This window comes from Manis pentadactyla, chromosome 9 (genome assembly GCF_030020395.1).
Source record: "Manis pentadactyla isolate mManPen7 chromosome 9, mManPen7.hap1, whole genome shotgun sequence".
Classification (NCBI taxonomy): Eukaryota; Metazoa; Chordata; class Mammalia; order Pholidota; family Manidae; genus Manis; species Manis pentadactyla.
Genome location: NC_080027.1, coordinates 67,285,705 through 67,312,041, shown reverse-complemented (window position 1 = coordinate 67,312,041; position 26,337 = coordinate 67,285,705). Strand labels below are relative to the sequence as shown.

Genomic DNA, 26,337 nt, shown 5'->3' with positions numbered 1-26,337 from the left:
GCAGCCGTACAGTGGACTCTATTTTATTTTATTGTTTGATTGACAAAGGAGTTCACATATTGTGTAGCAGACGCATTTAAAAATATTTTGTCCACTGATTATTGTGCATGATTACTATGTAATCCTGAGGAATTTACACCTCCCCAGTGACTACACTGGGGAGGTTTAGTACTAGGATGTTTAGTACTATTAAGTTTGTAACAAGCTCCCTATTTTAACTTAGTTATTTGTTGATACAATAGTAAATTACAAACAGGTCAAACCACTCTTGGGATGTTGTAAATTAGCCACACACTTATTAAAATGCAAATATGGCTTACTTCAGATTAACATTTTAGAGTTTTTAGAAAGTTATGATGAATAAATGTGAGTGTATTTCTAATAGGTACCTACTAAACTGGAGTGAGAAAGACCTGGATTCTCAAGTCAAAGAGACATAGAGTAATCTAGCTCTGTTCCTGTCTAGCTAGGAGAGTGGGCAAGAAACTTACTTTTTAAACCTTATTATCTTCATTGATAAGGTAAGACTACTACTACTTGCTCTCATTGAGTTATTATAGGAATTAAATAAGACAATGCATACAAAGTACTTGCCACAGCTTCTGATGTATAAGTGATTAATACACATTAGGGGATAAAATGGAAATGCTATTTACTATGGTCACCAGACTAAAAAGGTGAAGTCCTGAATTGTTGTTGTTTTGCTAAAGCAGCAAAGCAGAAAAATAATTTTAGGAAATAGAACCATCTTATTTAAAATCTTGGCACAGTCATTTACTAGAGTTAAATTTTTTAAATGGGAATGATGATATAATAATACTTATGACTTAAATTTATGAATACATGAAATATGCTTATGTTATTTGAATTTTAACACCCAGAGATGAGCACCATACAAATTGGTTGTATATAATTATACATATTTTTAATGAGATATTCTTAAATACTTGATATCAAACTTTACACATTGTCTTTTATAACCACCTTCTTATATAATCATACATTGTGATAATTTCCCATCATCCTTAAATTGTTTGGGGGTTTATTTTCAAATGCCTTGTTTGAAGGCATTAATTTCATCTTTCTCTCAAGAACATATAAATGCTTTATTACTTTCACTCTCACAAATTACAGTGTGAGAAGCATCCTTAAACATAATTATTTGGGCTAACATCTAATTACCAGCTCTGGATAAATTCCTAAAAATGGATCAAAAGATAAAATTATATTAAAGAAGGAGGAGCCAAGATGGCGTGAGTAGAGCAGTAGAAATCTCCTCCCAAAAACATATATTTTTGAAAATACAACAAATACAACTATCCTGAAAAGAGAGACCAGAAGATACAGGACAAAATCCAGGCTACATTCACACCTGTGAGAACCCAGCGCCTCACGAAGGGGTAAGATACAAGCTGTGGCCCAGCGGGACCCAAGTGCCCCTCACCCCAGCTCCCGGTGGGAGGAGAGGAGTCAGAGCAGGGAGGGAGAGGGAGCTCAGGACTGCTAAATAGCCAGCCCTAGCCATCTGCACTGGGAGCGCAGACACACACTGAAAAGGGTGCTGGATAGTAGGGAAATGGGACAGTAAAACCTGCGAGTGGGTCCCCGCAGCTGGAACCCCTGGGACAAAGAAAAGTGAGTGCTTTTTGAAAGTCTTACAGTGACAGGGACCCCACAGCTGGACGGAAGCATCTCGGGACACTTAGCCCAACAGCTGGGAATCCCAGGGAACTCTGGGAGCCCTAACCCCCCAGGCGGCAGTGCAGCTCGGAGGCCCCTCATGGCGATAAACAGCCTTCTGCCCATTTCCATTCTGATGCGGCTCCGCAATAGTGGAGCAGCAGCCTGAAGCTGGCCACGCCCACTGCAGCAGGGCAGAGCTTTTTTTACAGCGGCCAGGCAAGAATTAGAAACCCCGTCTGCACGCAGCTGCCCAGCACAAGCCACTAGGGGTCGCCATTCTCCCAGAAGAGGAAGGCCACAAACTAGTTCTTCTGGCCGACACACATGCCAGCTCCCCACAACTACCTCTATCTCCAAGAAAAGGCAGAAGAATTTGATATAGACCAGACTAACCCAGACATCCTCCCCTGAGAAGGAATCTGGGGAGATAGACCTAACCAATCTCCCTGAAAAAGAATTCAAAATAAAGGTCATAACCATGCTGACGGATCTTCAGAGAAATATGCAAAAGCTAAGGGTTGAAGTCTAGAGGGAGATTACAGAAATAAAACAATCTCTGGAAGGATTTAAGAGCAGAACGGATGAGGTGGAAAAGGCCATTAATAGAATAGAAATCAGAGAACAGTAACACAGAGAAGCTGACACAGAGAGAGATAAAAGGATCTCCACGAATAAAAGAATATTAAGAGAACTGTGTGACCAATCCAAACAGAACAATATTCGCATTATAGGGGTACCAGAAGAAGAAGAGAGAGAAAAAGGGTTAGAAAGTGTCTTTGGAGAAATAATTACTGAAAACTTCCCCAAACTGGGAGAAGAAATAGTAGCTCAGACCATGGAAGCCCACAGATCTCCCAACACAAGGGACCCAAGGAGGACAACACCAAGACATATACTAATTGAAATGGAAAAGATCAAAGACAAGGACAGAGTATTAAAAGCAGCCAGAGAGAGGAAAAAGGTCACCTACAAAGGAAAACTCATCAGGCTACATCAGACTTCTCAGTAGAAACCTTACAGGCCAGAAGAGAATGGCATGATATACTTAATGCAATGAAACAGAAGGGCCTTGAACCAAGAATACTATATCTAGCATGATTATCATTTAAATATGAAGGAGGGATTAAACAATTCCCAGATAAGCAAAAGTTGAGGGAATTTGCCCCCCACAAAATACTTCTACAGGGTATTTTAGAGGGACTGCTCTAGGTGGGAGCACTCCTAAGGCTAAACAGATGTCACCAGAGAAAATAAAATCACAGCAAAGACAGCAGACCAATCAAATACTAACTAAAGGAAAAAAATAAAATCAACTACCCACAAAAGCAGTTAAAAGAAATACAAAAGAACACAGAATAAAACACCCAACATATAAAGAATGGAGGAGGCGGAATAAGAAAGGGGAGAAATAAAGAATCACCAGACAGTGTCTATAATAGCTCAATAAGTGAGTTAAGTTAGGGAGTAAGATACTAAAGAAGCTAACCTTGAACCTTTGGTAACCACGAATCTAAAGCCTGAAATGGCAATAAGTATATACCTATCGATAAACACCCTAAATGTAAATTGACTGAATGCACCAATCAAAAGACATAGAGTCACTGAATGGATAAAAAAACAAGACCCATCCATATGCTGCTTACAAGAGACTCACCTCAAATCCAAAGACATGCACACACTAAAAGTCAAGGGATGGAAAAAGATATTTCATGCAAACAACAGGGAGAAAAAAACAGGTGTTGCAGCACTAGTATCAGACAAAATAGACTTCAAAACAAAGAAAGTATCAAGATACAAAGAAGGACATTAAATAATGATAAAGGGCTCAGTCCAACAAGAGGATACAACCATTATAAATATATATGCACCCAACAAAGTAGCACCAGCATATGTGAAATAAATACTAACAGAACTAAAAGAAGAAATAGAATGCAATGCATTCATTTTAGGAGACTTCAACACACCACTCACTCCAAAGGATAGATCCACCAGACAGAAAGTAAGTAAGGACATGGAGACACTGAATAACACACTAGAAAAGATGGACCTAATAGATATCTATAGAACTCTACACCCAAAAGCAACAGGATACACATTCTTCTCAAGTGCACATGGAACATTCTCCAGAACAGGCCACATACTAGGCCACAAAAAGAGCCTCAGTAAATTCCAAAAGATTGAAATCACACCAACCAACTTTGCAGACCACAAAGGAATAAAACAAGAAATAAATTGTACAAAGAAAGCAAAAAGGCCCACAAACACATGGAGGCTTAACAACATGCTCCCAAATAATCAATGGATCAACAACCAAATCAAAAGAGAGATCAAGCAATATATGGAAACAAATGACAACAACAACACAAAGCCCCAACTACTATGGGACGCAGCGAAAGCAGTCTTAAGAGGAAAGTATATAGCAATTCAGGCATATTTAAAGAAGGAAAAACAATCCCAAATGAATAGTCTAATGTCACAATTATTGAAATTGGAAAAAGAACAAGCGAGGCCTAAAGTCAGCAGAAGGAGGGACATAATAAAGAACAGAGAAGAAATAAACAAAATTGAGAAGAACAAAACAATAGAAAAAAATCAATGAAACCAAGAGCTGGTTATTTGAGAAAATAAACAAAATAGATAAGCCTCCAGCTTATTAAGAGAAAAAGAGAATCAACACACATCAACAGAACCAGAAATGAAAAAGGAAAAATCACGATGGACCCCACAGAAATACAAAGAATTATCAGAGACTATGATGAAAACCTATATGCTAATAAGCTGGAAAACTTAGAAGAAATGGACAACTTCCTAGAAAAATACAACCTTCCAAGACTGACCAAGGAAGAAACACAAACTCTAGACAAACCAATTACCAGCAAAGAAACTGAAGTGGTAATCAAAAAACTACCTGGGAACAAAACCCCTGGGCAAGATGGATTTACCTTACAATTTTATCACACATTCAGAGAAGATATAATACCCATTCTCCTTAAAGTTTTACAAAAAATAGAAGAGAAGGGAATACTCCCAAACTCATTCTATGAAGCCAACATCACCCTAATACCAAAACCAGGCAAAGACCCCACCAAAAAAGAAGATTACAGACCAATATCCCTGATGAACATAGATGCAAAAATACTCAACAAAATATTAGCAAACCAATTTCAAAAATACATCAAAAGGATGATACACCAGACCAAGTGGGATTCATCCCAGGGGTGCAAAGATGGTACAACATTGAATCCATCAACATCATCCAACACATAAACAAAAAAGAAAGAAAAAAACCACATGATCATCTCCATAGGTGCTGAGAAAGCATTCGACAAAATTCAACATCCATTCATGATAAAAACTCTCAGCAAAATGGGTATACAGGGCAAGTACCTCAACAAAATAAAGGCCATATATGATAAGCCCACAGCCAACATCATACTGAACAGCAAGAATCTGAAGGCAATTCCTCTTCTACTACAAAGCCACAGTAATCAAGACAATTTGTTACTTGTACAAGAACAGAGCCACAGACTAGTGGAACAGAATAGAGACCCCAGATATTAACCCAAACATATATGGTCAATTAATATATGATAAAGGAGCCATGGACATATAATGGGGAAATGACAGTCTCTTCAATAGATGGTGCTGACAAAACTGGGCAGCTACATGTAAGAGAATGAAACTGGATCACTGTCTAACACCATACACAAAAGTAAATTCGAAATGGATCAAAGACCTGAACGTAAGTCATGAAACCATAAAACTCTCAGAAAAAAACAGGCAAAAATCTCTTGGACATAAACATGAGTGACTTCTTCATGAACATATCTCCCCAGGGAAGGGAAACAAAAGAAAAATGAAGAAGTGGGACTATATCAAGCTGAAAAGCTTCTGTACAGCAAAGGACACCATCAATAGAACAAAAAGGTACCCTACAGTATGGGAGAATATATTCATAAATGACAGATCTGATAAAGGGTTGACATCCAAAATATATAAAGAGCTCTCACACCTCAATAAACAAAAAGCAAATAATCCAATTAAAAAATGGGCAGAGGAGCTGAACAGACAGTTCTCCAAAGAAGAAATTCAGGTGGCCAACAGACACATGAAAAGATGCTCCACATAGCTTGTCAACAGAGAAATGCAAATTAAAACCACAATGAGATACCACCTCACACCAGTAAGGATGTCTACCATCCAAAAGACAAACAATAACAAATGTTGGTGAGGTTGTGGAGAAAGGGGAACCCTCCTACACTGCTGGTGGGAATGTAAATTAGTTCAACCATTGTGGAAAGCAGTATGGAGGTTCCTCATAAAGCATAAAATAGAAATCCCGTTTGACCCAGGAATTCCAGTTCTAGGAATTTATCCGAAGAATGCAGCAGCCCAGTTTGAGAAAGACAGTCGACAGATGCACCCCTATGTTTATTGCAGCACTATTTACAATCGCTAAGAAATGGAAGCAAGCTAAGTGTCCATCAATAGATGAATAGATAAAGAAGATGTGGCACATATACACAATGGAATATTATTCAGCCATAAGAAGAAAACAAATCCTACCATTTTCAACAACACGGATGGAACTTGAGGGTATTATGCTCAGTGAAATAAGCCAGGCATAGAAAGACAAGTACCAAATGATTTCACTCATATGTGGGTATAAGAACAAAGAAAAACTGAAGGAACAAAACAGCAGCAGAATCACAGAACCCAAGAATGGACTTACAGTTACCAAAGGGAAAGGGACTGGGCAGGAGGGGTGGGAAGGGAGGTATAAGGGCAGGGAAAAGAAAGGGGGCCTTACGATTAGCATGCATAATGTGGGGCGGGGGGCACAGGGAGGGATGTGCAACACAGAGAAGACAAATAGTGAGTTACAGCATCTTACTACACTCTGATGGACAGTGACTGTAATCGGGGTTTGTGGGGGGGACTTGGTGAAGGGGGAAGTCTAGTAATCATAATGTTCTTCATGTAATTTTAGATTAATGATAATAAAATGAATAAATAAATAAAACAACTATTTACATGTTTTCTTACTCTTCTGTGATCAGAAAATAATGCTTATTTTCTTTTTACATATCCATTTTGAGTTTATTAACTAGTTAACTCTTCAACATTCATTTCAGTGTGAGATGTGCATTAAGCATCTAAAAACATTTTAACCCCTTACTGGCCAGTTATTATGAGAATTTGCACATTTTTTGAAAGATCAATATGTCTTTACTGACTTGAAACCCTTATCATAGACACATACATAACACACATACACTCATATATTTGGGTTTAAGCAATTCACGTGATGTGGAAAGATTCTGGATATCTTTTACTAAATCTTCTGGGAAATCTACTCTAGCAAAGAACTAGTGTAGAACAAGTCCTCACCATTTACTATGGAAACTTTCTGAGTTGCAAGGTAATAAATGGCACAAGGAAGGGTGTTGCTCGTGTGGTTGCAGGGAGGATAATGCTTTCCTGTATAGCAACAAGGACTGCAGACACATCCAAGCATCCTTAGGGCTGCTGAAAAAGGGATCTTCCTATACTAGGCAAGAAAATAAGTTTAAGGCACTGGCCAAAAAGATTAATAAACCAAGATAATTTGCTGTATGTCCCATATTTCATATGAAAATAAATAGTTTAGGATACCATTTCCCACATGATATTATTAAACATAAAATAATTACTTCAAGTCCTATAATTTGGTAAATATTAGCATTTTGGGGGGGAAGCGACTATTCCAATAAATGAAAATAATTAGCATTTAATTTAATGTATAATCTTGTCAACTAAAGCAGTCTCATAGGGTCGAATTTAATTATTTGTCATGTAGTTTCAGCCATCATTATCTTACAACTGCTAGAGAAAAGCACGCGAGTTCAGGATACTAATCCCTGTACATGATTTGGAGGCAAACTGCCCCAGAGGCCAGTGAAAGAGCTGCCGATGCCCACATGAAAGGTGCACTGTAGAAAACCACAGAGGCCATCTCCTCCTCATCTTCTCTACTGCATGTGTCTCCTGTCTCAACAGAAAATTATTCCTGCTGCCAGTTAAGTTAAAGATGAATACCATCTGCCAATGACAGTTAATACAGATACTGAATGGCCTTGTGATCTAAATTTGATGACCTGCTAAAACATTCATGTCAACAATTCCCTGGTCCATAACCTCTTTTCTCTCTGATTTGATACCCAGAGTACTTACAAGGAGAAGTTACTCTAATACATGAGGGATGTAGGTTCATCTTTTCAGACTCTCTATAGGCAATAGTGGTAGTACTTTCTGGCATCCCATGGGATTGCAGCAGCAGTAAGGTTTCCAATGCGCATTACAGAAACTGGCCTCTGCTTCACAGTTCGCTCCTTCTGACCTAGAGTAACTGTAGACGTTGCCTGTAAATTGTCCACATTTAGAGGCCTCAGCTGGTGAGTAGGACATGGCTCCTTAACAGAGAAGGATTTTGTGTCTGAGGATCATTTAGTTGGCTATAGGATCTTATCTTCGTGTAATTCACAGTGCTTTCTATGTCAATGAGACAGAGAAAGGCAATATTTACTCAAACTATCTTAAAAACAATCCTTCTCCACTCTGGAACTTCATTTGCAGTCAGAGCAGATGCTTCAGCCTATGAATTTATACAATTGCTCCTGTCTTTACATAATAGATTTGTTTTCTGGGATTTCTTGTCCACACAGGTGTGACAGATTTTTTGTCATAGTGTTAGAAAATAAATAAACTTGCCTGTAAAAAATTACTTCTTTGCCAATTTTAATGAGTGTTTGTGAATGCTACTAACTATACACATACAGTTCATTTGAACATAAACTTGAAATTCTACTCTGACTTAATGTTATCACAAACACAACACTTGTAAATAGAATTTTTAAAAAGATAGACAATTTCAGAATATTTTAGGTAGGTTGCCTAGATACCATATTATTTAGAGTTTGTCATTTAAAATATACCTGGGTTCTGTAGAGTTAAATTGATAATATGAATGTGTTGTGGAAAACTCAGGAACAAATCTTTAAATCTTCTCAGTAACTGAGGAAGAAATTCATTTTATGTTAACAATCACTCATGTCAGCCACTATACTATCCTTTAATACTACATCTGTATTCATTATCTATTGCTGAGAAGCAAATCATCTCAAAACAATTTTTATTTAACTCATGATTCTGTGGGTAGGTGACGCCCAGATGGGAAATTGTTCTGGTCTCAGCTAGACTTTCTCATGAGTGTTCATTTCCTGGTCTTTGCCACTGTATTCTCTCACATCCCTGCTTCAGTTGGGGCAACTGGGCTTACTAGGCTCAGACCCTCATGGTCTCACCCTTCAGTAGGTTAGTTCTGCCTTTTCACATGGTAGAGGCAGAGTCCCAAGAGAAGGGATGGGAATGAAAGATCCTTTGAGTTCAAGGACCAGTTCTAGCACATTGTCACTTCTGTAGCCTCTATCGACCAAAGCAAGGCCCAAGGCCAGTCCACTAGACTCTACCTCTTGATTGGAGAACTGCCAGCTCTCACTGAAGATAGAGTGGATCTAGGGAAGAGAGGACTGAGGCCAATTTACTATTTACAACAATGTCTTTGAGTTATTTAAATATGACTTCTATTTTAAAGCTTGAAGCCAGCTAAATCTAAACTTACTCCATATTCAGTGTCATCTCTAATTTTTAGGTCCTCGTAGCTTTCTCCATTTACATGTGTGCATCCTGTACTGCCTCATATTATCTCGAGAGCAAAACCTGTCCATGTACAGTGCCAAACTTTGCATATAATAGCTGCCAAATAAAATAAAAATATATCCTATTATCAATATCCCTTCATCATATTATATATGAATATTTGAGATGTTGCCAATATCTAAAATATTAAAGAATTTCAGTATAAATGACATATGCTAAAAGTTCATAATTGGAAGTAAAATATCTTAAAGATACAATTCATTGTTCTGAAAATTAACTCCACAATTATAATGCCTTGAAAATACATTTGGTTTACTAAAATATCATAAACAATGGATGTATAATCAAAATAAAAATTCACCACACTGACTCAGATTATTCAGGAAATGTTTGCATAATGGTTGACAAATCAAATGCTGAGAAATGTAGTCTACCTACACAACATCCAGTAAACTAATCAGATGTATTTCTAGATTTGTTTGCTTATTTATTTCTACAGTTGACAAACTCAACAGAATTTCTTCATAAATTCCATATATGACACCACCTTGAGGATTTGGAGTTATTTCCTGTGAACCTAGTTTAAAGCAGGCAAATTTTGTTATAAAGCTCAATTTGTTTTCTGTAACCCAATTCTTATCATTATTTACAATGTAGTTTACATTGGTTGTCACTTTCCTCTGCAAGTTTGTACTCTCTTCCTGTTGACTCTGTAAATCTGTTTTGTCATCTTTAAAATGGCTCTTTTGAAAATGAACAACTTTTGTGAAGAAATAATATATCAGTAATGATGCATAATATGCATGGGACAGTTCACAAGCAGTAGAATTATTTCAAGTAAATAATGTGAGATACAGATCTTCTGCCATACAATTTATATGCCTATACTAATACATGTTATTTAAACCATATGAAAGTTACTATTTTTTTGGGCATAAATGAATGAATATTGTCAATTCCATAAGACCCAACTTAAAATATATATACCCTAATATATACACAGATATATACACATATAGACTCAAATTACTTAGTGGTGAGGCAGAACAAAAGGAAGATTGACAAATTTATAAATTGAAAGGTATCCACATATTAGTTCAAACAATAGAAATATAGGTCATTGCTCTGTGACAGATGTACACAAAGAACATATTCTAAGTAGATTATTTTACCCTTCATTTGTAGAGAAGGTTTACAAGCAAGTGAACCAGATAATGGCTTTTAAATGTTTTTTTTTCTTTTTGTAATGGAACCATTCATTCATATGGAATTTGTGCTGCATTCTAACATACAGAATTAATAAAAGTGACCACATTTTGGTAGACATTAGAAGAGTGAGTCTAAACAAAAACATCCAGGTAACACATGACATTTTTCTACAGTTTGAGTATAAGAGCAATAGTAGAAGAATAAGTATTCAGGCAGATTCACATTCAGTATGATATTAGACCAGGATTTCTTGGATTGAACAATTATGGTCTGTTACCATCATCACACAAAATTTTCTTACTTTAAGATCCCAAATGAAAAATGAGTACAGGTTTAACTATTTCTTTTTAACTTTAATATTCTGAAGTTAAGGTTAGTTGAAATGACATATGGGAAATGTCTCCTGTTAAGCTGAAATGCAGCAGCAGTTATCACTGGTAGCAAACTCTAGAGAAGAAGGTAATATGGATTTTACTTAACCTTAGTTCATTTTCTAATTGAAGCATACTGTTTGTCTTCTCAGTGGTGCTATAGGTATCCTAAGAAATACCTGTTTTCCCTAAATTTTTCTTGTAACTCCTTCTCTCAGGTCACTTGGAACAATGATTTATACATAGTACAGAGATTGTAAACATTCATTGTGTTGATCAGACTTAGAGAGGCAGATAAAGTGAACAAATTTTGTTATAAAGCTCAATTTATTTTCTGTAACCCAATTCTTATCATTACTTACAATGTAGTTTACATTGGTTGTCACTTTCCCCTGCAATAAACCCCTGATTTGTGAAGATAATGTAAGAATTACTGGCACAAAATAATGTCCCCCCTTTAACAAAATCAAACCAAAAAGGAATGAAGAAACTTGGCACAAGCATTTACCTCAGCATCTACTTACTGAAGTTTGCTATCATTTATGACAGCAATAGTTAAATTGTGCCATATTTCTTCAATAATGCTTTTGTGGTGACTAATGAAGGGATTCACAAAATAAACTCAAGCCAAACCAAATCAAACATCACAGAGAAATATATATTCAATGATGTGATTATTAGCCATGCAGTGACAAAGAAAGCTAGGTTATTTTTGTGTTAAACAGCAAATTCATTTTACAAAGGCATTGGAAACAATGAAAAAAAAAGTGAGCTCGGACTGAGCTGGAATCTGTCTTGGAACACATCCAACGGGGATAGTACTTGGTGTTGGATGAGCACTCAGATGCTCTGAAGAGTCCACAAAATAATTTTGTTTGCTGAAGAATGGGACTTCTGGGAGTTAGATTTTTGTTTTTTGTTTTTAACTAGCATTAGCCCACTTGTTCATTTGTTGGTGAGTTTCAATGGGCTATTCTCAACTTCCACATTGTTATAAACACCTGCCATATATCAGCTTTTGTTGTGCTCTAGATACGGCCTTCTGGTTATCTGTTAGTCATCAAAGAATTTTGTCAAACAGACAAAATGGTTCCTTTCAATTTTACAAATGAGAGAAACAAGACTCGGTGACTTTAATTAACCTGCTCAAGTTGTCACAACTAATAAATAATGGAACCAGAATTCAAATATCCATCCATTTGAATAGAAACCAATTAAAATTCATGGAGGCTGGACAGGTCTCATTAAACGATTATACTTTTTGAAAAAAATATATGAAAATGAAGTAATAAACCCCTAAAGAATAATTATACATGACAGACTGTTTTTAAAATTGTTTGATTATAGAAATGAATGTGATGTCTACACGTAACTTTTCACTTTTGAGTCCTTAAAGATGTATATGAAGGTGTGCCGTCTTATATTTTCCAGCACAATATAGATTAATATTGAAAATAACTGAAAGGCTTTTAAACTCATTATGGTATTCAAATGATTCACTGATAGTTTAGTTTGCATTACCTTAGGCAATCTTGTCTTGTTGTCGGGATTACCTTTGGGAACAAAGTCTTTAATAAGCCGAGATCGGTCATAATTAGCATGTTCTGAATCATCCATGTAATCTTTATCTTTTCCGAGTGCTAGAAAAGAGAAAGAAAGAATTACATTAATTTTTCTTTTCTCTCTTTATCATGTTTTCACAAGGTTTATCCAAATATATTTTTTATGACCCATATATCCAATAATCAAAGAGTGTACTATCATGAAAATCTTGCCTGTTAGTGAATTAATGCTGATTCTAGGGTAACTTTAATAAGTAAATGCATCTCTGGTATTTGATGGACTTAAACTTCCTAAAAATAAAATTCGAATCATAGAAACACTATTGGATACATCATCTCTTTTGAATTTGGAGAGATATTTGCAGGAGTTCAACAGATTCTTAAGCATTTATTTGCTTCATTGAAAACTCTATTAATTTTGCGAATTTGCTTTCTTAAGAGTGAGAAAATTTTCTAAATGTGGATTTAGCTGAAGGGTGCAAGAAGTCAGAGAAATAACAGAAGGAATGCGAACAAACATTACAAGGAAGATAAAAAATTAGGAGATTGAAATGTTACAACTGCAAAAAAGATTAAAAAATGATAACATTTGAATGATAAAAAAGGGAATGATGCTGTAATGTCAATCACATATAAGAATGTACATGAATAATGGACAAGCTATAATCAATGTAAAAGAGTAATATAAGAATTCTCGAGGGTACTGTATGACCAAGAACTCTTGACACTTCACAAAGTTCATATTCCTTGTGATACAAATATCTCTTCAAATTAAAAAAACAGATTCCTATATATTTAGATTTTTTAAACAAAACTGTTTTGCAGTTATTTTATTCAATCTGTTAATGCCTATCAAACATGAATTTTGACATGAATGACTATATACAGTACTTCAAAGAGTTCAATCATTTTACTTAGTATTTTAACAGGATAAAAACAATTTTGTTCACAACATTCACTAATTTCTTTTAATAGTAATGTTTAAAATCTGATAGTAGTATCAAGTTGTTAGCAGTGAAATTGGACAGATCATATTATTTTTTAGTCCAGAGTTGATTTTCAATTATATTAAAATGCTCTCAGCATTTAAGGTTATACCTAGACCTATTAATAACAGCTAACACTAGTGGTCAACATTTCCTGACATATTAAGAGCCTAAAACTTTACATGTGTTATATCCTTTAATCTTTTAAAACAAGTCTACAAAGTGGGTATAATTTTTTTTACCTATATTTAATAATAAATAGCTTAAGGCATATGGAAATTAGGTAGCATGCCAGTGTCACTAAACCAGTAAGGGGTACATCTAGAACTGAAACACACCTAGATTTGACTCCAAAACTGATGTTTGTGAATATAATTTCATGTTTCCAAGATTTATGCAAATGATATTTAATTCATTCAACAATTATTTATTAAGTCTACAATATGTTAGACATTTTTTCATGATTTGGAGATATAGCAGCAAACAAAACCCTGCCTTCATGGAACATGAAAGTAAGGGAAGAAAAACAATAAACAGACAAAAATAGTAAGTAAAAATACCCAGTGCATTGGACAAAATTACACTAGAGGGGAACAATGCAGGTGTCAAAGTTGGGGAGAAGGGAATATTATTTTAGCACAGAGAATTGCAATAACATACCAGCATAGACCCAGTGAGGTGAGGCAGTTGCGTTGCACAGTTAAGCCTAGGGAAGAATGATCCAGATGAAGAAAATTAAAACGCAAAACCCGGAGTTGCCTTGAACTGCTGTCAGGTGAGTGAGAAAGAACTAAAATTATAGTTTGTTGGAGCAGTTACCAAAACCCTAGCATGTTCAACTTGCTGATTTGTAAGGCACAGAGGGCTTAATGATTCTCTTTCCCTTCCTCCCCCTCTCCTTCCTTTCCTTTGTCCCTATATCTCTGTCTCCCTCTCTTTCTCTCTCCATATTTTTTTTTTTCTTTTAATATTAGAGACAAAGAAAGAGATCCTTGTGTGGTTAAACAGCAATAGGTAAACAGAGTGCTATCGAGGAGAGTGCACTGGCCCGGGGGTCACAAAACCATCATTTCTCATCCTAAATCTGTCCTGTCCTGAGTATGTAATTTCTTTTCCCTGATAATCTATTTCCTCATCTGTAAAATAGAGGTTTTTTTGAAGACGGTCTCAGAACTTCTTTTAAGATCTAAAAAATACTTGATTACTAATTTAATGCTCAAAAAAGATAAAATGAAGTTATATCAATTAGTGTATTTCTAATGGAACACAACAAATACTATTTATAGAAGTTTTTCTCATTCATTTAAACCTATTCCACTCACAATTTAATTTTTTAGAATGAACTTTTTATGTTTTGCCTAGTTTGCTTTGACTTTTCTTTTCTTTCCTTTCTATGTCAATTCCTATAACACAAATATTCCTGGAACAGGAACATGCTTACATCATCAACTTGCCGGAGGACAGCTCAGTTTTGAAAGACTTATGAAATGCTGACTTTATGAAACATTTTCAGATCTTCCTCTGTCCCTTCCTGCCACAAGGCCCCAACAAATACTGATCATTTTCTCTTCTTAATTCTATCACAATTATTTTATTTTGTTTTTTCCCTCCCCTTACTATTTTCATTTCCTCCTTCCTGCCCTTTCTCTCTACCTTCCTTTTTTCTTTTTGTAACTCCTTTTATTTTATCTGAATTGAGACAAAATTATCCTAGGGCCATATCCTATTTCTTTATCATTTGCTTTTAATTTACTACAAAGTCTAGGACAGCTTGGGGATTAACAGATTAGTTAATTAAAACAATGAAAAGGAAGAAATGTATTTGTTATTTTGGAAAATATTGATCCTAAATGATACAATTTAAAATTTTCTTCTGTTTATTTATTTATTTTATTCCTAAAATCATAATCTAAAGGAAAGAAAATCTATGTTCACAATTACCCCCTATTAAGCCTATGGGTAATAAAATAAAGAAACAATTACTATCTTAATAAATAGTAACTCCCTTCTTAAAGTTAGCACAGGCCAAAATCCTGACTTCTTATTTTCTCTTATACTCCATGTTCAATCCTTAATTAAATTCTGTTGACTTTGCATGAAACATCATTTTTCTGCTTTGCTTTACTCTTTAGCACATATCAGTATCTAACATGCAGCATGCTGTTACTGCTTTATGTTCATTTAATACCTGTTTTTCTCACCAGGGTATTTGTGGGCCAGTTCTTTTCTTTGTTCACTTTTGTTTCCTTTTTTGTTCAGTACTTTATCCCTAACATCTAGAAAAACATCTGATATGTAGATGTCATTCAAGATTTGTTAAGTAAGTAGATTTCCATGTCTATCAAGTGTCTGAACTACCCTCAAATTATATCTGATTATTTATCATTATTTATCACCTTTTATGGTATCTTAATCCAAGTCATCACCAGCTCATGAGCAGAAGTCTATAAGAGTCTTCTAACTTATATTCCTATTACTATATTTTGCCCCTGCCACATGGCAGCCAGAATGGTCCTTTAAAAGCTAACTTAAATTACATTAAAACTCTACTCAAAGTCTTCCAATAGTTTTGTAGCTGCAAGTAAAAGTCATAGTCTATATTATTTATGGCACACTGAGTATGCATCATCTGACTCCTTACTACCACTTCTTATCCCTCTCCTATAACCCTGCCCTCACTTTCTCTAATCCAGCTGCACTGAGTTACTTGATGATAAATATTTTCTCACCACAGGGCCTTTGCACTTGTTCCTTGCTCTGTTAAGAATGTTCAACCCCTATTTCAGGCATGGTTCTGCTTATGTCATCATGTCAGAGAATCTCTTCTTGACCACTGTTTCTAAAGTGAAACCTCCCATAGTTCTCTGTTTCCTCATAGAGCTTTATTAGTTTTATTAGCACCTGACATAAAGTGATAACACATAACACATACAAACATACATGCTATATATAAAGCATCACCTGACATTAAGTTATAACATAGATATTCAATGTATATATTTATGCCATATATCTACACACACACACATATACACACACACATATATATACACATTGTATATGTATATATATGTGTGTGTATATATATATGTATATATAAATGAACAGATGTATGTTAACATGCATATATTTGTGCTTATATCTTCATAAAAAACAGAGAAAAAAACAAAGTGAGAACAAGCTGAGAGATGGTTATTATCTGACTCTTCCCACTATAAGTACCATCACTGTAGTGACTGTTGTGTTCATTGCTACATTCCCAGTATTTAGTTTATTTGATGATGATTTTTGTAATTAATAGTGTATTAATCAAGAGTCCAATCATTAAGAAATATAGACTTTCAGAAAACAAAACATTCAACAACTTTCCAGTAGCGTAGGTAACAGCCTAATTTTGATCAGAACAGATGGAACTCTTGCTGTTCTCTGGTATGAATGATAGGAAGACATACACCCTTATAAAAAACAGACAAATTGGATTTTGTGAGAATTAAAAGTTTTGTGCTTGAATGAATGCCATTAAGAAAGTGAAAAGACAGAATGGGAGAAAATATTTGCAAATCATGATCTAATAAAGGAGTTGTATATATACACAATTCTTACAACTCAATAAAACAAACAACCCAGTTCAAAAATGAGCAAATGGATCTGAACAGACATTTCTCAAAAAATGATATACAAATGGCCAAAAAACACATCATTAGCTATCATTGAAATACAAACCAAACTCACAATGAGACCACTTCATACCCACTAGGATGGCTAGCATCAAAAAGCCAGACACTAACAAGTGGCAGTGAAGATGTGGAGAAATCAAACCCTCATACGCTGCTGATGGGAATGAAAAATAGTGCAGTTGCTATGAAAAACAGTCTAATGGTTCTTTGGAAGTTTTAACACAGAGTTACCAGATGATTCTGCATTCTACTCTGAGGTATATACTCAAGATAAATGGAAACAACTTCACAAAAAACATGTACACAAATGCTCATAGAAGCATTGTTCATAAAAGCCCAAAGTGGAAACAATCCAAATGTCCATCCATCAACTGATGAACAGATAAATAAAATAAGCTTTATCTATACTGTGGAATATCATTCAGTAATAAAAAGAATGAAGTGCTGATTAATGCTGAAACATGGATGGACCCTGGAAATATTATACTAAGTGAAGAACTGGCAGTCACAAAAGACCAAGTATTCTGTGATTCCATTTATAAGAACTGTCCAGAATAATCTGTAGGGAAAGAAAAATTAGTGGTTGCCTATGGCTTCGGGGATTGGGATGTGTATAACCAATAGGTATGGGGTTTTTTTTCGAGGTGATGAAATGTTCTAAAGTTGATTGTGGTGATAGGTGCAAATCTCTGTGATATACTAAAAAACACTGTAAACTTTAAACAGGTGAATTGTATGGGATGTGAATTATATCTCAATAAAGCTGCTGCATTTAAGGAAAAAAACCTAAGATTCTCGAAGCTTAAGAAAAATCTTTAAAATGTTGAAGTTGAGAGCCTGATGTAGTGGACAAAGAACTAATAATGGTTTCAGTAAATCCAAGTTAAAATTTTGGTCATAGCTTTTATTAGTTGGGTGGCAGTGGGTCAGTTATAGTTTCTTAATCTGAAAATCTGGGAAAATAAAATTTTTCTTGTTTCAAGAATTAAATGGAATAATCTATGTGACTTGTACACATAAGGTATTGAAGAAATAAATACATATTCCCTTTCTTTGGTCTTTCTTTAAATTCACAACTTTAGTATTTAGGAATCTATAAAACCAATTATGTAGTTTGGGGTACAAAAAACACCATTGTCTTCCATTATAAGCCTAATGTAATTATCTTGAGTATGCTAATTCACAATTTAAAATTTAATCTATAAATCGCTATTCCGATCATCAATAATATGATTTATAATGAAAACTTTTGTTGAGTCAAGTGGTTATCCATTAAGTCTTCTAAATTTTGTTTGTAAACCAGCACCAGCTCAAAACTTGAGATGGATCAATATGGTTACTTGGATTTCAACATAACCCTTAAAGCTGTCTCTTGGAGTATAATTTTAATAGCCAAATTATTTAATAGCATTCTTCTTTATTATAACTCCATTTCATTTCATTACTTTGTTACATTGTACTATAACTGCAGAAGCATCTGGAACTACATAAGGTAACTCTTAGACAATGTAAATATGTGTGAGTGACGTTATTAGTTGGCCTCCACTTACGTGCAACTATGTGACCTTCCCATACATTACGATGATAGCATGTTCCACGATTGCCAGCATGAGCTTAGAGTTGCCTAAGGTTATTTTCATACTTTATAGTTTATATATCACTCCCAAGATATATTCTCTTACTTGCATCTCACAAAAGCTCTTAAATTCTGCTCAATTTCTATTTATAATAAGGAATAGAACATGATTTATCCCTTCTCTAGTTAGTGATAGAGTAACTACCTAAAACTGGATTTTCTGACTGCTAATATATTCTACGATTTAAAAAGTTATTCCACCAGTTTCTTGTGAAGAATAAATCTCGGGGTCCATATATGGTTTACTCAGTGGTTACAGCATGGTAGTAATGAAGATTTAGACTTACTCTTTGCAGTTCTTTTGTTGCCTGTTCTAACACTGTCACTGCTCTAAAGTCCTGACACAAGCTAGTCATGGTGAGGGTATTGCAGGAGCTGTAGTCAGTCAGCCCCATGACTCTATACAAATCCTGCAGATAAACTGCTTTCTACTGTGTTAATGTGCCACTGTTTATTCTATCCACATCCATCCTTCCATACATTATGCTCAATTCCATACCCAATCAGCATTTATCCATCATTGAGTAGATAGCCTGTGCTAGCCTATATGAATAAGACAGATATGAATAGCAAAGTATTGTCATCTAAGTGAACAGTCATTTATAAGAATATGAGGAAGCATCTAAATGACTTTGAATCAGGGAGGACTTTACAGTAAGAGTAGTTTTAAAAAGGCATTCTCCTACTACTTAAGAAGGGTGATGACTATTAGGTCTTTAAATGCTCTACAGAAAGATTTGTCAATACAACTTAAATGTAAAAGAGGAACATAATCAATTTGGGTGTTTAGTGAGAAAGATAACAAAGGGCTTATTATTAACAGGTGAGAAAACTCAGTGACAAATGACATCATGGAGAAAAAGCAATGGGTGAATTCTACTGCAGGTTCCCTAAGGACAGGTGAGTCAATATTCTCTTTTCTTTCATCTATTTGTCAGTCCTTTCACTAATCCTAAAACTACTGAGTACCTACTCTGTGCTAGGTACTGTCCTTGATTCTGGACTACAAGTGTCAACAAGATCAACAAAATCTTTTTCCTCTGGAAACAGAGAGGGAGAAAAATAGATCATATAACTTCAGGTAATACTTCTTAAGTATCATAAATAAAAATAAATCAAGATTAGGGAATACAAGTGAAGCTTGTATGAATCTGGTTTATTTCAGTGTAGTGCCCTGAGAGAAGAGTAAGTTTATAATGAACAAAAAACAAAAGAAGGTTGGAATGGCTTCAGCATTGTGAGTTAGGGAAGCATTAGGAAATGGCCCAGAGAGGCCAGGCCCAGATATCCTGAAAAGCCTCTGAAGGCCACAATAAGAAGTTTACACTTTAAATGTAGTGAGAAACCTGGAGAGATCTGAGCAGAAAAATGATGAGATTTAATTTTCCTTTTATTAAAGCCTCCTGAAGCTGCTGCGCAGGATATAGACTCAAAGGAGACAAGAGTTGGAACAGAGGCCAGTCAGGAAGATATTGCTCTGGTCTGCCTGGAAATGGCAGCAGATTGGCCCAGGGGGCAGCACGGAATACGGCACTTGTAGGAGAAAGTCGGATTCCGAGATTCAGATTCTTAATATAATTTTTAAAATGAGCCAAGAGGACTTACTTAAAGTGTTTAATAAACAACTGAAAAGATTTACAGTGACTATGAGGCTGTCACAACTAGAAAATAATATGTCCTTTCAATACAATTGTCTTATTTCTGTAATCCTCAAATAAATTGGTAGCATTAGTAGAAAATTATTTTTTATGCCAACTTAACATGAAACACTATTGGAACAATGAAAATTAGTGAAAGTTATGCAGTATTACAAAAAGAAACCAAAATTACCATGTACTCATTTGACCAAAACTGTTTTAAGAAATAAGGCATTCCACTAAGTTAAACTATTTATTTCATGGAAAGCTAACAAAATGCCTTAATGATCTAATATAAACCACTTCCTGAAGGAGTTTCATAACATTGGCAAAATGTTGATTTCACGAGATTAGATAGATGTATATTTTGGTTAGTTGGACTCAAATTATGTTGGTATTAACGAGTCCTGTTTATTTCAATTAAAAGTTCACTGATTTTACTGCAGCACAGGCATAGACATAATCAAGCACTGGTTACTTGTTAATATGAATGTGTCTACTGTGTCATTTTCCAGCATACTGACAAGGAAAATGGTGAATGATGGTAGCAGAGCTCCCAGGATTGATGGACAAGATTATTGCCACACCAGGACTTCAAATCATTGTTACGTTGATCAGCACGTTCCAGAATGATTGTGTGTGTGTGTGTGCGTGGTATATGTGTCTGGGGAGGTGTCTGTGTTGAATGGATCCCCTGGCTTTGTGAGCTCATCTATGAAAAGTATAATTAAAGGCTCAAAGATGGCAATAAAAAGAATGAAAGGAGAAAACCAAACATAATGTATACCTCTCAACCTGATTAGCTTTCTTTAATCATCTCCCAAATGTGTTTTACCATGCACTGTTATCCCCCATCCATTGCTGCTCCCAGACCGATACTTATTTTTATCCTGCAGAGCTAGTGTTCTATGGATAACACTAATCACTTTTCCCATTAAAACGTCTCTGTTCCAGTTGCGGTGATTAAGAGAGAAGGTGAGGGATTAAGACTTCCTGAGTTGGAATCTCAGTTCTCCATTGGCTTAGCTAGTTGGCATTTGGCAAGTTATTTTATGTCTTAGCAAATCAAGTTCCTCATCTGTAAAAAAGATGCTGATAATGGTTCCTAATACAAAGAATTGTTATGAGAATTAGTGAGATAATTCAGGTAGAGAGTTGTGCAATAAGAGTTCAGCAAATTATTGTTATTCCACTCTGACCTAAGAATCACATTTGGGTGATATAGAAACAGCTAGTTACTGAAGATATCTCTGAGCTGAACATACTTTGGTGTGAAAGATAAGCTTAGTGATGCAATAAAGCAATGAACAAATATTTGTTGAACCTCTGTGACAATGTGCTAGAAGCTGTGATGGAGTTATGCCACTTCATTTAATTAAAAAACCTGCAAAGCATAGATCATTAATTCCAATTTACAAATGAGATCACTGAGGCTCAGAGAAGTTGGTAATATGCCACAGTCACACACCTAGTAGATACAGGAATGATATTTGACCAATGTCTGATAGGAAAAACAGCATTTTATTCATAATATACTACAAATCCTGTTAGGCAACTTAAGCGTAAATTTCCAGCTCTAAATCAATGAACATCCTCCATAGCTGTCATTTAGAACAATGAAAAACATCGATCCTCAATGAAAGACAGACTTCATGCAGTTAACCCTGCCACAGCATTATATTCCCATGGGGCAGTACAAAATAATTCACAGTAAAAAGGAAAATCCATTAATTAGATACATCAGTCACATTACAAAAACCATATCAGAGCTTGTTGGTACTTGGAAGTTCCCATGCATTGACCAACCCAATGCCAGAACCTGGTAGTCTACATTTTAAAAGTAAAATTAGAGAGTGTAACTTCTCTGGTTTAAAAGAGAACGTGATGCTAAAATACTTCTTATTTGTGCTTTATTTAATTACACTCCTGGTGTATTTCCTGTGATTTTGTTTGACCTCTTTTCAAAGATGATAAAAGCATGCATATTATAATTATGCAGCTGACTCTAAGAAAGTATTTCCTAGACAGATGGATTCCTGGAATGCTCGGTGATACTACAGTCAGCTACAGCTTCATTCTCACCTTCATTATAAAGGTGAGTATCTCATTTGTGCATGTTTAAACCATCAGAAGTTGTGATGCTTCCCTAATGGAAAGAATGATGGACTGATGCTGGGGTGCTAAAATACTCAGTACTTGTAAAGATATAAATTTAAGTCAAGTGTAAGTCAAGTGTGTCAAATGATTGAGACACACGAGAATGATGAGAAAAGAAATGTGGAATTTAGGGTATCCAATTATATTAAGCATTTAGAGAAAATGTTAATATTTAGGATGGAAAGCTGTCAAAATAAGATACATGGAATTGAATAGAAAGGTTTGCATGACTAGAGTGATTGCTATGCTATTAACAAGTACTAATTTGGGAGAATTATTAGTGAAAGGTTCTCTGCAAACTATATGGATTTTAGAAAAGGTTTTTGTTCTTGTCTTTTTTCTACTTATCAGAAAATAACTAACAATAGTAACCTCTTTCAGAATTAATTACTATGGAAATACCTTTGCACTCAAATTGCATGTATTTGTTCTGATTAAATGTTCTTTTTGATGTTGTAAATGAAATGAACCAGCTGGTGGCTATCTTCCTTTAATTAGGAAACTTAATAAGCCAGCACTTTTTATATGCCATACACAAAAAATGAATATTATAAGAACATGACTAATTTGCAGTCAGAGTGCTATTATAAATAACACAGCTCATGGTTTAAAAAATTATGAAAAAGTACCTTAATATCTCATCTCATCTGAGGGTTTCATTCCCAGGCAGATTCACTATGGATTCCGTGAGACCAAGAGATGACAAGGAAATGGGCCTTGGGGTAAAAGGGTTTATACCCGGCTTTATTCTCACAGTGGTAGGTTGAGCACTAGAATCACATCTGCATCCAGCAGTCTGCAGGTCCAGAATCCACCTCCATCTCTGTCTCCACCCAGAGCACTGGGCAGGCTCCTTATACAGTGACTCAGTCAATAATAGCTCATTGCCAAAGGGTGTGGAAGCAGTAGCCTAGCAGTCGGCCAATCACATTATCAAGTAGTTCAGGGTCCAGTGAGGATCCTGGCCATAGGAACTTCCATTTTCCCCACAATCCTCAGAGAGAAATCAAGACATAAGTTTTAGGCTAGAGATTCTTAATTCTGTCTGCATTCAATATTTACCTGGGGAATAGTTAAAATTATGTATCTCAATTACATTCCTCAGACTAATTAAAGCTTTAAAACCCAGGGAGTTTTAAAAGCTCCTGGTGACTTGCATGCATAGCCAGAATTGAGAACCCAAGACACTGGCAATGCAGCCAGGCCACTAATGTATTTATTATTGAAAACTGAGGGCTTAATTTCTGCAGGTTTAAAAAAATTCACTCTGAGGTTGTAATATAAGTATTTGAACAGATTAGTATTACTTTTTGATAAATTTTCGCTTTATTTTATTTCTATTCTATTTCTACAAAGGAAAAGCCCCAGTCAAAGGCATTCATAGGCAAGTCCAGCAAACTACAGATTTGAAGGTAAATCTTGCTCAACTGACAGAAATCATATGACATAACACCAAAAGACAAAAGAGGAGGTTGAGTAAACTCATCTCTGTTATAGGAAAAATAAATAAAAATTATAATGCCTAGTAATGGAGGGGCGGTTTACTATCTTTCAGGATCACTGTTTCTCCAAGTATTATCATCCAGTTTCAAATTTCAGTTTCAAAAATTATCTATAGAATTGTGTGCTATTTGTGCTGATATATGAGTGAACTCCCTACTTACCAAAAAATTCTGATGTGAATATTTTTTTATATATTATATAACATCTGCATATGTTGTTTAGAGGTAGGGCAAAAGAGAGTAAAGACAATAAGAATAAATATAACAGCCATAAATAATTTCACCACATGGAGAAACTAGCATATTGGTATATGTCTAACTCTTTTCCAATACATTTTTAACTAAAATGAGAGGATATCTACATTTATATTTAAGCTATTTTTTTCCCACTTAGCAATATACACTAAATCCTCAATAATGCAATTTATAAATGGCTATGTGATATTCTAGTACGTAGATGTTTTACAGTTTAACTACCCCTCATTACTAGATTATTTGATCTGCTTTCATTTCTAAGTCTGACAATCATTATGAAGAAAGCTGTGAGAAAAAAGTGTTTTTCTTTCTGATTTTATTTTTCTTGGGATAGGTTTTTAGATGTAAAATTCTCTACTGAATCCCTAAAAATATATGCTCTACAGGTTTCCTTCTTTGGTCCATACAATAAAATATCTCATCAAAGAGCCATTTATCATCAACTCGTTGAGAGAGTAAAGATGCAGAGTTCAAGATGCCTGAATGAGCTTACGGTATTTTGTTTGTTGTCCTTTGCTCTGGATACTTTATTAGCGTAGTAATAAAACAACTTCCAAAGAGCAAAAACCTTCAAAGAGTTTTCTAAAATTCTGATGGAAGAGTGTTAACTGATGTAGTAGTTTAGCCTACAATTTGTGCAAAAGTGGGAAGAAAGAGTGGATCTCCTTAGCCAAATCCTAGAGATGTCTGGACTCATATATGGCAGATAAATAGAGGCAGAATCAGGGGTGAAAACAAGAAAACTGAAGGCCTAACAATAGAACATGAAAACACAACCCCTTTCTCTAAAGAAATCCAGAATTTGAGAGCAGTAATGTGGGGATTGGCACCTCAGAGTACAGTCTTCGAGCTGAGCTGACATTGGGTGAGTCATCTAAGTAACGGCTCCTTAGCCATTTACTCTACAGTGAAGTCTTTCCATTTCCAAGACTTTCTATGTACTCAGAGCTCTGAATCAGCCTCCCTGTTCTTTTGTTTTTAAATGTAAACAGATGACCAACCATCACCAAATATTTTAGGAAATTCTACAACCTATAAAAGAATGACTAATTTAAAAAAGCAGAAAAACTGATCCTTGGGACTATATTTAAACTAATTTAGACTAATATTTAAACTAACATTTAGACTAATATTTAAAGAGCATAGGAAAATTTAAGACAATCACATGTGTTATTAGAGAGATTAGAGATATGGTAGTCATAAAGTAAAATAGGATGCTCTGAAAAAGTTACGTTCTGAAAACAAGAAAAGGTTCTTGGAAATTAAATTCCAAACACATATATGATTGCATGCCCCCAACACACATACAAACAAAATGACATTTGGAAAATTCTCGAACCAAGGCAGAAATCAAAATCATGAGATGAAAGAAAATGTCTAACTTTTAATTGGATTTCCAGGAAAAAAAAAAGAAGAAAACAAAAATACATAAGTATTTTTATACAGAGGTAGAAAGAAGACATGTGATGTGATGAACTAAAAGGTCCAATGATCTCAAGCGGAATGAATTAAACCACACTCGTGTGTAATCTCACACACCACAAAACACAATGTTGGGAAATATTATAGCACAAAAGTTAAAAAGATAAAAAGTTAAAAAAAATCAATTAGAAAAGAATGAAAATCAGACAGCAATGGGTTTCTAGATACTAGAAGACAGTGAATCAGTCTCCAAATTTTGAAGAAAATTCTTCTTAATCTAGAATTTTATAACCAAGCAAATACAGCCAAATGTAAAAGCCAATTGAAGTCCTTCAGATATACAATAACTCAGAAGGTTTGCACCTCACATCAATATTCAGAAGTAGTTACTTAAATATACACTCTGAAAAGAAAAGAATGAAATCTTTAAAAAAGGAGGAATAAGGGTGTAGAGAAAATTAAAGTTCCTGTGGCCACCTGACCCTGGTAGGCTTGCTCACTACACACTTGTGGGCACTGCATTATTATTGTCTCTATATAAA

The 26,337-nt window shown here is 35.1% G+C and overlaps 1 protein-coding gene across 1 annotated transcript in view; it reads right to left on the bottom strand.

Annotated features, from left to right (window-relative positions):
• The window catches only part of ANO3 (anoctamin 3), a 286,329-nt gene that overhangs the window by 183,090 nt on the left and 76,902 nt on the right, over positions 1 to 26,337 (bottom strand). The window contains exon 4 of the mRNA XM_057507518.1: positions 12,483 to 12,601. Within this exon, the coding sequence (XP_057363501.1) occupies positions 12,483 to 12,601 (119 nt within the window). The remainder of the gene's footprint in view (positions 1 to 12,482; positions 12,602 to 26,337) is intronic.